The sequence below is a fragment of the Callorhinchus milii genome, unplaced genomic scaffold, assembly GCF_018977255.1.
Source record: "Callorhinchus milii isolate IMCB2004 unplaced genomic scaffold, IMCB_Cmil_1.0 Scaffold5, whole genome shotgun sequence".
In the NCBI taxonomy this organism is placed as follows: domain Eukaryota; kingdom Metazoa; phylum Chordata; class Chondrichthyes; order Chimaeriformes; family Callorhinchidae; genus Callorhinchus; species Callorhinchus milii.
In genome coordinates, this window is record NW_024704746.1 from 2,711,629 (window position 1) to 2,723,778 (window position 12,150).

Consider the following 12,150-nt stretch of genomic DNA (forward strand, 5'->3'; position numbering starts at 1 on the left):
TCATCCCGATTTTGGGACCGTTTAAAATAGGTTGATAATACTAGTTTTTTTTCCCTCTCCTCACCCAGACAGACTCACCCAGCATTACTGGCTCTAACACCCCGATGGCTATAACAGTACCGGTAACACAGTAAATATTCTTCAAATTCAAAGCAACACATCATTCAGTAAAAACGCAAGCTGGGACTCACTGCTCACAGTGCAATGTGAAGATAATAACAATAATGACATCCTTGCATTTGATATTGGGCCTTATCACGTTGTCAAGACGTCTCAAAGCGCTTCACAGGATCTACTATAAAGTGGAGTGACTGTGGGTTTTGTTGGCAAAACTCGGCAGCCCTACTGTCCCTACTGAAGTGATTCAGATTCTTAAATCATTTATAAAACTTACAGTGAAAACATGTCTGATTACCACAACCGTTCACGTGTAGAATAACGTAATTACCATAAAAATTTCAAACAAAAAAAGTCAGCCGTCACCCATCAAAAAACCTAACCAGCTCAGTCCGTTTAACACCAGGCAGAGGTGGGCTTGGGTTCCCAACTTCCTGCACCACTCCAGCTCCCCATTACCCCCTTACACACATACCCCTGAACCCTGTGGTAAGTCAGGGTGTGAAGTAGGCTGTTATTAGCAGATGAACAGCCCTCAGCTGCAACATTTTTCCACAAGCCTTACCTCCTTACCCTAAATCTAGCACCTTGCACACTTTTTTCTTGGGTTTCTAAAACAATTCGGCTTAATATATATATATACGTATAGTTTTTAGTGTGTTTTTTCTGCCCTTTCCCAGTCACTTTGGCCGAGTGCTGGAGTACGCAGAAAGCAGGGGCCAGGTTTCCTGCGGAAGATTCTAGAACATCGGCAACGCTGTGGCATCATCCGCTAGATATAACACGCCATGCAGGCGAAGCCTGGCAACGCAGCAGGGAGTGCTGGCACTCTTACAAACTGGAAAAGGCAGTTCTATTGCAAACCTTGTGTTTTTTTGTGTTGGGGGTGGGGGGGGGAGGAGGATGGAGAGAAGGTAGGAAGGGATGGAGGAGGATGGAGGGGGGTGTGGGGGAGTGTCTGGTGGAGGAGCTGATCTCTGCCTGATGCAAACCAGTGATACGGACAGCGGCCCTCCCACCCCCACCTGCCCAGACCCCCATCAGCGGGCCAGGGTAGTGATGAGGCTGGCGCACATCTCGAAGAAGTCCATGGTGTGGCTGCCGTTGCGGGGGCTGATGGCGGGGCTCAGGCAGCCGGTCAGGGAGCCGCTGAGCGAGGCCGGGAGGGACAGGGGCAGGCTCTCGCTGGCCCCCGCGTCGATACTCAGCCGTGGTCTGTACAGCAGGGCAGCTGACCCCGATCGCTGCGGGGTAGAGGAGCCCGACCTCTGCTCCATCACCTCGTCTGGGCATCGTTAAGCAAAGAGAGAGAGAGAAAAAAAAACTTGAGACGTCAGTCGGGGTCTGACACACAAGTGGAAACTCATCACCGTTGCTTAAGAGTCTCCAAACCAAACTGAGAATTCCTTGCATCTCACCTACACATGGAAAACCCAGAGATAGATTGTTGGAATGGAATGCGCACTCTCTCTCTCTCCCTCTCCTTAGAGGGACTTCTTAGGTGAGAGCCAAGGCTTGGGGTGGGGGGAGCCCAGAGTATGCGTTGGCGTCTAATCACTTAAAATGCATAGCTTGCCATTGATACCACATTACGCCTATTAGAGAAGTCAGTCGGTATACGTCGGAGGGGAGGGAGGGAGGGAATTCCCTATTCCTTTCTTCTCGGAAACAAAGCAGAGCGCGGGGAAAGAGAAAAAGTCTCGTCAAAAAAGGAATGATGACCATTTCGGAATAGGGGGAAAAAAAAGGCGAAAGGATTGAAGCTTACCATCGATGCTCTTGAAATCCAACAGGTAGCTGCGGTTGTCCACCTGGTACAGCTGCAAACTCATCTTCACGTAGTTGCCCGTCACTGGATTCTTCCTGCGCACGCGCAGATGGTAGGGGTTGACCACCTTGCAAACAACAGTTTGTTACCGATTTATTGTGTTGAGACGTCTCAAAGTATTTCAGAATCAACTGTGTATTTTGTGGCTGAAACGCGGCAGCCAATTGCACACATCAGTGTCCCACAAACAGTAGCGGCAATTTGAGTGACCAAATTATTATTTTTGTTCATTATTATTGTTAGGCACTATTACCCCCAGAAAACAACTTGCCGCTAGGTAAATAGAGATGTGTGGAGTAACAAAACTTTGCCGAAGGTTTCGCCCTGCCCCGGGAATCGAACCCAGGTCCTCTCACTGTCCTGTCTTGAGTTCGCTGTGACTCTCACTATTAAAACCTCTCCTTTGCTTGTGTCTCATTTTTATTACCTTCCAATCGTAATCGAGCTGCCTCATGGCTCGGTACACCTCGGCCATGATATCGCAGGGCTTGCTCTGGCTCCGGATGCCCAGGTGCCACTTGGCTTTCTTCAGGGCCATGGGTTTGGGTTTGGTGGTGTTGAGGGCGTCCAGCGGGCAGCGAGCTTTGGGGCTGTCAGACATGAGCGGGGGCATGCGCTCGGGGTGGGGTTTGAAGTGCAGGTTGCTGTCGTCCATGAAGGAGCCGGTGGGCGGGCTGGAAGCCAGGTAGAACTCGCTGGCCTGGTTCATGATCCTGCGGTTGTCGATGATCAGGTGATAGGCCACACCGAGCTGGTCCTGAGGGTCGCCGCTGTACAGGCTGTTGGTCACCTCCGACTCCGTGCACTCGAACTTCTCACACACCTCCCTCACCGCCTCGTCGTCGATCACGGTGGAGTCGTAGGCCGTGTCCTCGGGGAACAGGTAGGTGGGCAGGTCCTGTTTAAACCACTCGTGCTCCCTGAGGAGAGGATAATAGACTAGCAGGCGGATTCCACGCTCATCAACAGCATCTTGTGTTAATAATTCGACAGGCGGTGGTGAGAGTATAGCGTTTATATTATAAAACAAACAGTGAAGCTCTATCTATAATTAAGATGATGACATACAACAATAATACAATAATAATAAAATATGACACAGATATACAAAACAAACACGTATCCGGACACTGTTTCGTACTCCAGACCAATTAGTAGACCTGGGATCACACCTTGACATACACTGGAGAGATCAGTCTTGGAAATACCCCTCAGAGACAACTGATTCTCGTAATACCGACACTAAACAGGGACTGGCGTCCGATAAGCCCTTGGACCCAATCAGTCATACTCAACAATATTCCATCGACAACAATCACAGAGACTGGCTCCGGTAAACTCAACAGAAACAATCAGCTCTAAGCCCAGCACCTCACGCGTACGTACTGTCAAACCTGACTTCTGTTTCAAACGGACCAACCACTACTACTGTTGTTACTTCTCTGCCCAGCAGACAGAACCAAAAACATATTACCCACCACTCTTCTTCCACTTTTAATGGTCACTTTCTTATTGGAGGTAAATTTCCATAGAATCCATATAGATTCCACTGGGAAGTGCGCTGACCCTCTACACAACTCCAACTATTTCAAAGTTACATTTTTCTTTTATGTGTCTCTAACTCCACCTCCCCTTGTAACAGTGATAGCCCCCATCTTCTCAGGCTGCTTTACACAGAACATGGACAACCTCTGGGCAGCCTTCCACAGCCTTGAGATAGGCAGGTGTCTGAGCTACAGCCTTTCCTTTCTGTGGTCCATTGTTCTTACATCTACGCTCAAGGGCCCGATTGCTCATTATCTCAGAGGAGTGAACATCTTTGCAGGAAAATATGAAATGTAATTAGAAGCTAACCTCAGCCCGTCCAGCAAAGCTAATTTTAACCATTTAAACTATCGAACCTCCTGGAACATTCGGTTGCTGTTTGAAATATACCAAGTCACCCTGAGGTGACAGTCGGTATATTTCAACACTTGCATTTACTTGGTGCCCTTCACGTGGGGTAGCGTCTTGGGAGCGAACCAACCACACAACTTATATTTATGCAGCACCTTTCACATCGGGGGGCGCTGAATAGTCAGGGATGCGATTACGCTAAAAAGCCCCTCCCACCCCCGGTACCTGATCTCCTTAATGGTGGCCCTCTTGAGGGGGTCCACCTGCAGCATGTGCACCAGGAGGTTGGCCACCGTGCGGTTCAAATACTCGGGGATGTAAAACACGCCGCCGCGGATCTTCTTGAACAGAGTGGGCACATGCTCGTCGTCAAAGGGCAGTGTCCCGCACAGCAGGGCGTACAGGATCACACCGCAGCTCCAGATGTCCACCTCAGGCCCCGCGTACAGCCTTGGCGAGCAAAACGGGAGTCAACGACAACAACAACTTGCATTTGCACCGCGCCCCTCACGCGGGGCAGCGTCCCAGGGTGCTGGGCAGTGGCGGAGCACGACGCCGGGCCAGGATAACTTCAATTTGGATGCAATCATCAGGGACGTGCGTTAAACAGTACTTTAGGACCCTGTGAGGAGGTACCTGATTGTAACGCGGTTGGGGTGTGGACCCTGATATTTACTTACCCACGCCCCCTCCCCCCACCCGGAAAAATAATCAAAGGACGTGATCGAGATATCGGCTGCACCCGCCAGCTGGCGAGGGAGAACTCAAAATGGACAACCCCCGGCCCCCCCCCCACAAGGGTCATCACTTCCTGCACCCTGCGAGCATGAGGCATGCAGGAAGCGACATCACCGGCAAGATGACGGTCTGGAAGTCGGCCGTTTTGGCTTCTCGCGCCCCTTCAACCCAACCCAAAACACATGTCAAAGGTTTCCAAAATTTTGCAAGGTGTAAGCTTTACACTGGTTGCTCTAGCCAAGCTACAATAAAACAAAGACCTGCGGGCAGGCAAGTGGTACTCGCTGTGAGGACACAGGGAGAAGGTTAAAGGAGTGAGGCTGACCTGCCTGAGATAACCTCGGGTGCAGCGTAGTTTGGCGAGCCACAGCTGGTGCGCAGAAACTCGCCGTCAGCCATCATGTTAGAGAGCCCTGTAAAACAGAATGTACATTGACACCTGGCCCACCACAACCCCGCAATTCTCGCTCCTCTCAGCCTCAAGAACGCGGTCGTAAATTTGAACACTGCTGTGCGCAATTGGCTGCCGCGTTTCTCCCACAAAATATACAGTCAATCCACTGCAATATACAGTAAATCCTGTGAAGCACTTTGAGACGTCTTAACGATGTGATAAGGCGCTATATCAAATGCAAGGATTAGTATTATTAATTATTATTAAGAATTTGGGAAATCTCTTAGTCTCTGTCTCAATTTGAAAGCCATTTTTGGGGGTGGAAATACCCAAAAGACATGTCAAAGGGTCCAAATTGAGACATGATTTAAGAATGTTTTCAAAAATTTGCAAGGTGTTTATTTAATCCTACTGTCCCGCCTTATCCCCATAGCCTTTCAAGCCTCTTCCTTTCCTAAGGCCGATGTGCCTATATCTGTCTACTTCCTTCTTCAAACCCACAAACGACCGATTCTGCCTCTAGCCTGGCGTCCCACGTCCCATAAACTCTGAGTGAAACCATTTCATGTCAGCTCTCCTTTCACTCCTGTGACCATCTTATAACTATTGGCTCCAGTCACTGACTCCCCTACGAGTGGAAATAGCTTATCTCTATTTACCCTGTGCAAACCTACAGAGGTATGGCTATAGAGTACATGCTGGAGTTTAACCATCTAAAATCACTACCTCCCACCTCTTGCCCAGCCACAGCCACCCCACGTTAGGGCTTTGCAGCAATTCAATAAGGACACAAATTGTACACTAGTAATAAAGCCACAAGTGTATACATCGTTGCCCTGTGGGCTATTCATCTGAACTTTATTTGAAACAAATATACAACAACAATTTGCATTTATATAGCGCCCTTCAAATGGGGCAAGATCTCAGAGCTCTCCAAATATAATTGACAAACAATGAAGACCCAAAGAGAAAACACAGCGCAACTTGAGGAGAGATCCCACAGATACCATTGGCAACCATTCAGCTCCCGACGCACACATACACACATACGCCCCACGAGCACTGGCTCTCACTCACCGAAATCAGCGATCTTGGCGTTCATGTGGGCATCTAGGAGTACGTTCTCCGGCTTCAGGTCGCGATGGACCACCATGTGTCTGTGGCAATAATCTACCCCTGAGATGATCTGCTGGAAGAGGCGACAAGCTTCTGTCTCCTGAACCTGGGTAAGGAATAGCACGTGAGGAGGTGGGTCACATTATTGCATTAGGTATAGCAATTGAACAATAACAACAACTTGCATTTATATAGCTTCCCTCATGTAGGGTAGCGTCCCAGAGCGTTGACAGTGGTGGAGCACAACAACGAGCTGGAGGGGGAGGTGACTAGGAAGGTCGAATAGGAAGGTCTTGAGGCATAACCTGATGATTGGGAGAGAGGGAAGGAGGAAGGAAGGGGCAAGGAAGGGGCAAGGCGGAGGAATAGAGGAAGAGTGTTCCAGAGTGTGTTCCAGAGTTCTTAGTGCCAGGGCATGAAGCGATTTAAAAACTCCATATAGTGCGCACAGCAATGTTCCACAAACAGCCATGAAAGCCAATTTTTGGGGGGGGAATTGTTGGCCAGATAAGGGAGAAACTCTCTTTTCGAACAGTCCATGGGATCTTTAACGTCCATCTAAACAAGCAGTGCGAAGGTGGGTCACATTACTGCATCAGTGAAAGTAATACACTCCATAAAAGATAGTTAACGACTTGCATTTACAGTGCAGGGACTATCTTGGGGCTCTTAACATTGGCAAAGCTTGACAGCAAGCTGGGGGGAGATGGGGGGGCAATGACCGTAAGAAGAAGGTCTTCGGGCGTGATCTGAAGATGAGCCCCTCCTTTAGTCCCAGGGCACTTCTATTGGCTCTATCTTTGATTGACTGAGATCCGTTAGAAAACTCAACGCATTGGAAATGTGAAACCCCAGAAACCAAGTACCCCTCACTGTGAGGTGGGTTGGGGTGGGGTATCTTACCCGGCCGTTTTTGCAGATGTAGTCGAAGAGCTCACCACCGGACACGTACTCCATCACCATGAAGAAGTCGGTTGGGGTGCTGATCACCTGGTACCTGGCAAACAGCAACAGCCAGTAATTAGCACAGGCACAGCGCTCAGCAGTCAAGCCTGGCTAACATCTGGGCAAGGGAACATTACACAACCACACACCCTATGGACAGTACACAGCAACAACAAGTTAGATTTGTACAGAGCCTTGCACGTCGGGAGGACATCCCAAAGCGCTGGACTCTCAAAGCCTATTCTCAAAGCTTGACACAAGAACCTAACAGGACTCTAATCACTGACACAGTCAGCATTACTCGCTCCCAATAGTCTGGCACTTATTCCATACCCATTTCAAGAGAAGCCTCCAAATTACTTACGCTATCCCTCCAGAAGCTGGCAGTCAGTCTGTCCAGCAGGAAGCCTGCACAGGCTAGACTTGGAGCTGATCGATAATGGGCTTTCACTTGTCATTCACATCCTAGAGTTTCTTGAAGCTCCTACTTTGTGTTGTCAATAAGGATAAAGATTTGTCACGGTTTTGCCCAGGGAACGGAATAAAGGTTTGCACTGAGGTACCGCACAGATTGCTTTCGCCATACTTCACATTAAGCATTGGAGCATTCACCCCAAGGCATCAATTTTCCTTCACCATCAAGCGAGAATGAACGTGTGGGATCCTGAGTAATGTAAATAGATAACCTTGTACATAGCAGTACTGCAGGCACGGAGCCAGAATCTACTGAACGCTTATGTCCAAATAACTGCTGGCTGTTAGGGGTAAGTGGAATTGTGGAACAGATCAGCCATGATCTTGTGGAATGGTGGAACACGCTCGAGGGGCTGAATGGCCTACCCCTGTTCCTATGTTTGTCAAGCTCGGCCATTTACCTCAGCTCTCCATTATAAAGCTAGCTTGTTGGCACTTGTCCAGGACTGTCTCTTGCGCAGCTAGAGAGAGGAATGTCCCTAATCCATTGCGAGTGTGCTTTTGTTCCTCACTAACAATGAGAGTGTGCCGGGAACGTGAAGTCACAACCACCCGTACAACTTATTCTGAAACATCAATTACAGGAGGAATTAATAATGTTGGTCGGATGTGATTAACTTCCTTCTGAGAGACTGAGCTCCAGGCCTGCCAAATAATGGCTAGGATCAGTTACCGTGTTAACTAAAGGGAGGAAGGGAATCTCAGTCAAGCGACTGACGGTGGCCAACAGGTGAGCCAGGGAGGAGAGGGTGGCACAGAGCGTGCGGGCACAGAGGCACGACTGTAACTCTAACGCTGACCGTGGTTGCTTTTCTCTCTCACTGGCAGGGCCGCCCACCCTCGACAGCTGCCTGCAGCAGGGTTGGAGCTAACCCATAAACTCGGCCAGCTAAATGTCACCTCACCTCACTGAACAGGTCAAACCCACATCGCACCAAGTAAAGACCAAAAATAATTGTCGTACCTCTACACTTTTTCTAAAGCAGTTTGAGACGTCTCAACGGCATGATAAGGTTCTATATCAAATGCAAGGTTTATTATTATTATTATTATTCCACCTCTGCCACCTCCTGCGTAACCAGAAACGTCAGGACGACTTGACAGGTCAGGGTGTGAGCAACACAAAAATAAAATAATTAACAATTGAAGGGTCAGAGCCACTTAGGTTTTGAGCATTGATTTTCCAAAAAAATCCTGGCAAAGGTACCAGCGGGGAGACGAGGAGAAATTTTGTTTTTAACGCAGCGAGTTATTACGATCTGGAATGCACTGCCTGAATGCACTTCTGGCGGAAGCAGATTCAAGAATAACTTTCAAAAGAGAATTGGATATTTACTTGATAAGAAAATAATGCGCAGGGCTCTGGGATAGGAACGGAGGGAGTGGGACTGATTGGGTAACTCTTTCAAAAGTCGCATAGGTACGATGGGCCGAATGGCCTCCTTCTGTTCTGTAGGCTTCTATGGTTATATTACTGGGAGGGGGGAAAAAGGGCATGTGCTAATACCTCCCAAATAATGTCTTGCTTCCAGTAGGTGGCATGATTGATGTGGTATAGTATCGGCCTGCAATCTCCAGCCCTCTGACAGTGCTTCTATATCACACAGGCGAGGAACTGTGGCAAACAGATCGTGCTGACTGCCATGAATACACAGACAATACACGTCTGGAGTTAATAAAAGAATAATAACCCTTGAATTTGATAAAGCATCCTATCACGTCCTTGAGACGTCCCAAAGCGCTTCACAGGATATACTGTAAAATGAATTGACTGTTTATTATGTTAACCTCATAAACCAGCATACACAAAGAATAAAAAGTAAAGAGCAGAACAGCTAAGTTCTCTTAAAAACAAGAGCTCGGTCTTGGGATTCTAAACCGTACACTCGCAAACGCGTTCAAATGAGCGGTGCAACTTTAAACTGTGTTCCCTAAACCTTAGGAGAAAAGCCAAACGGATTAACATTCCACTTAGGTTGTAGCTGACTGGTGAGATCAAAAGTGCAGTTAATAACCATAGAGCTATGCAGCGTAGCAGAAATTTACAGTAGAACCACAGACATGTACAATACAGTAAGGAGGCCATTCGGCTCCATTTTTCATGTCCAAGAATCTGAACAACCTCATCCCTTCCTCACTCCCTCCGCCTCGCCCCCTCTCTTCCTATTTTCAGGTCTCTGCTGAAGGCCTTTCGTTCCGACCGCGCCTTTGGTCACCTTCCCCCCCCTCCCCCTGGCTCGGTGCCGGGATCCGTTACTGTGAAGCGCTCTGAGACGCCGTCCGGCCCGGAGGGCGCTATATAAATCCAAGTTATTGTTGTTGTTGCTTCTCCTCTCCCCACACTTTCTAATCCTCTTCCTCCGTGTGACCCTGTCCAATTTCATGCAAATAATTAAGTTAATGGAAAGTGGAGATTAAAAAAAGGTTTTAGATACTTTTATTTGGGATTTATTGAACAGAGATCTCCACTGTTTGTTTCATGCAACACTGACACTAATGCTCGAACAAATACCAACACCATCTAAGGAAGTGTAAGGGCGAGCAATGTTTGAGGCACCAAAAGCAAACAACGAATGGCACTCGCATTTGCTACAATGCTATCTGTGTTGAAAAAAGTCTCTGGGAGAAACTCCCTTCCCATTTCAAATAGCACCGTGGGATCTTTAACGCCCATCTGAACAGGCAGACGGGATCTCGGTTTAAAGTCTCATCTGAAGACAGCAATACAATGTGCCCCCAGCACTGGAGCGTCAGCTTAGACTAGTCAAGTCCCGACATGAAATAGCAAACCGCCAGACTGTCACAGAGCAGCATCAGTCACTCACAATTTGATGATGTGAGGATGGCGGAATAGCTTTAAGTTCTGAATTTCCCGTTTGATCTTGACGACGACATCCAGATTGCGGATCTTCTGCCTGTTCAGGATCTTGACCGCGACTTTGTGTCCCGTCAGCTGGTGCTCACCAACTATAACAAAAAGAAAGCGGGGTTTAAATTCTTAGCCAGCTCCTTAATCATTCCCACGTGCTCGCTTGGTGTCCTGCTACAGCACTTCACACTAACAGGTCTCCCCTGTTTGCCCAAACACTTAATCACAGAGACTCCCGAGATAATTCCACACAACGTATACAATGTCAAAACGCTGCAAAACACATTGCACGCAATTGCTGTCAAATGTGACGAGGCACCTGCGTGCGATCACAGCAACCAAGTTACCCGCACCAATGTCCCACAAACAGTCAAAAGAGTGAATGACCCTCCCTTCTTCCTTGAAAAAAAAGCACTGCGAGATCTTTGAACGTCCACTTGTAAGGGAAGGAGAGAACTCATTTTAACATCGGATCTGAAGGACTGGATTGTGAGCTCAAAGCTACGGACGGACGGAAGGGCTTCAACCCACAACCTCCTGACCCCAGGAGCCAGGGAGACCGACCCGTCAGAAACCCCCTTCCCGTCGCTCTCTCTCTCTCTCTCTCTCCCTCTCTCTCTATATATATAATAATCCTTGCATTTGATACAGCGCCTTATCCCGTCTTTGAGACGTCTCGAAGCGCTTCACTTATAAGGCGTTATTATAAGTGACTCTTGCCTGTCAAACACCAGGTTATAAATAAATAATAATAATAATAATAGTATCCTTGCCTCCTTCAAGGCCCTCCTCTTCCACTGTGCTGCCGATCTCCCTGCTTTCCCCCCCACCCCCCGACGCCGACCCCCACCCAACCGCCCAGCGCCCCGAGGCCGTCCCCCCGGCGTGAAAGGCGCTGTGCACGAGTGTAACTTTGCTGCTGTTGTCGCCGTCGCCGTCGCGCGCCGCCGCGGGTCACGGCCTCCAGACGTTCTCCAAGCGCTTCGCGGTCCGACGACGACGACGACGACCACAACAACAACAACAACAACAACAAGAAGAAGATTCCATTTATGGAGCGCCTTTCACCCGCAGTCACCGCACCGCGCGGTGTCTCCCGTGAAGCGCTCTGGGACGCCTGGAAGACGTGATGGGGCGCGATATCAAACGCAAGGATTATTATTATTATTATAATACTGTACGGTGTAGTGACTGTGTGAGTTGTGCTCCCCCCCCCCGCCCCGCCCCGCCACCCCCGCGAGAGGCGCCACACTCAACTCTTGACTTTGCCGAAGGTGCCGACCCCCAGGGTGTCCCCCAGGACGTAGTGGCCGATCTTGACGCGACCGTCATGTTTCTGCTTCTCCGCCATGACGGCGCCGGGGCCCGGGACTCCCTCTCCCCACAACCCCCCGCGCCAGGGCCCCGCGCCAGCGGCTGCGCATGCCCAGTGCCAGGACGTGACCTTTTGAAGCTCCGGGCGCCATCTTTGAGACAGGCAAACCCAGCACTTAAACCAAGAGCTCAGCCACTCACTCAGAGCTGATGATAATAATAATAATAATAATAATAATCATCATCATCCCTGTAATTGATATGGTACAGGTAACTTTCACTCATTCTATTCTATTCTATTTAGGTGCATCTCACTGCTGGAAATGCACACAATCACAATTGAGTCCCGGAGCCTAATCTTTCCCAACACTGTCATTTCAATCCTAGCAGTTGTTTTTTTTTCAGATTAAAAAAACATAAAGAAGCTTTTAGTGATTTATTTCCCCCCTTGCCCAGATT

General features: G+C 48.8%; 1 protein-coding gene across 1 annotated transcript; it reads right to left on the reverse strand.

Annotated features, from left to right (window-relative positions):
- Positions 1-1,059: 1,059 nt before the first annotated feature.
- On the reverse strand, positions 1,060-11,769 carry prkaa2 (protein kinase, AMP-activated, alpha 2 catalytic subunit). Its single transcript, XM_007903707.2, has 9 exons — positions 11,635-11,769; positions 10,334-10,475; positions 6,993-7,086; positions 6,051-6,195; positions 4,905-4,992; positions 4,067-4,291; positions 2,373-2,865; positions 1,886-2,012; positions 1,060-1,402 (listed from the first exon to the last, which is right to left on the reverse strand). Exons 1-9 carry the CDS (start codon positions 11,726-11,728, stop codon positions 1,158-1,160), a joined length of 1,653 nt encoding a protein of 550 aa, XP_007901898.1. The 5' UTR covers positions 11,729-11,769; the 3' UTR covers positions 1,060-1,157.
- Positions 11,770-12,150: the final 381 nt, after the last annotated feature.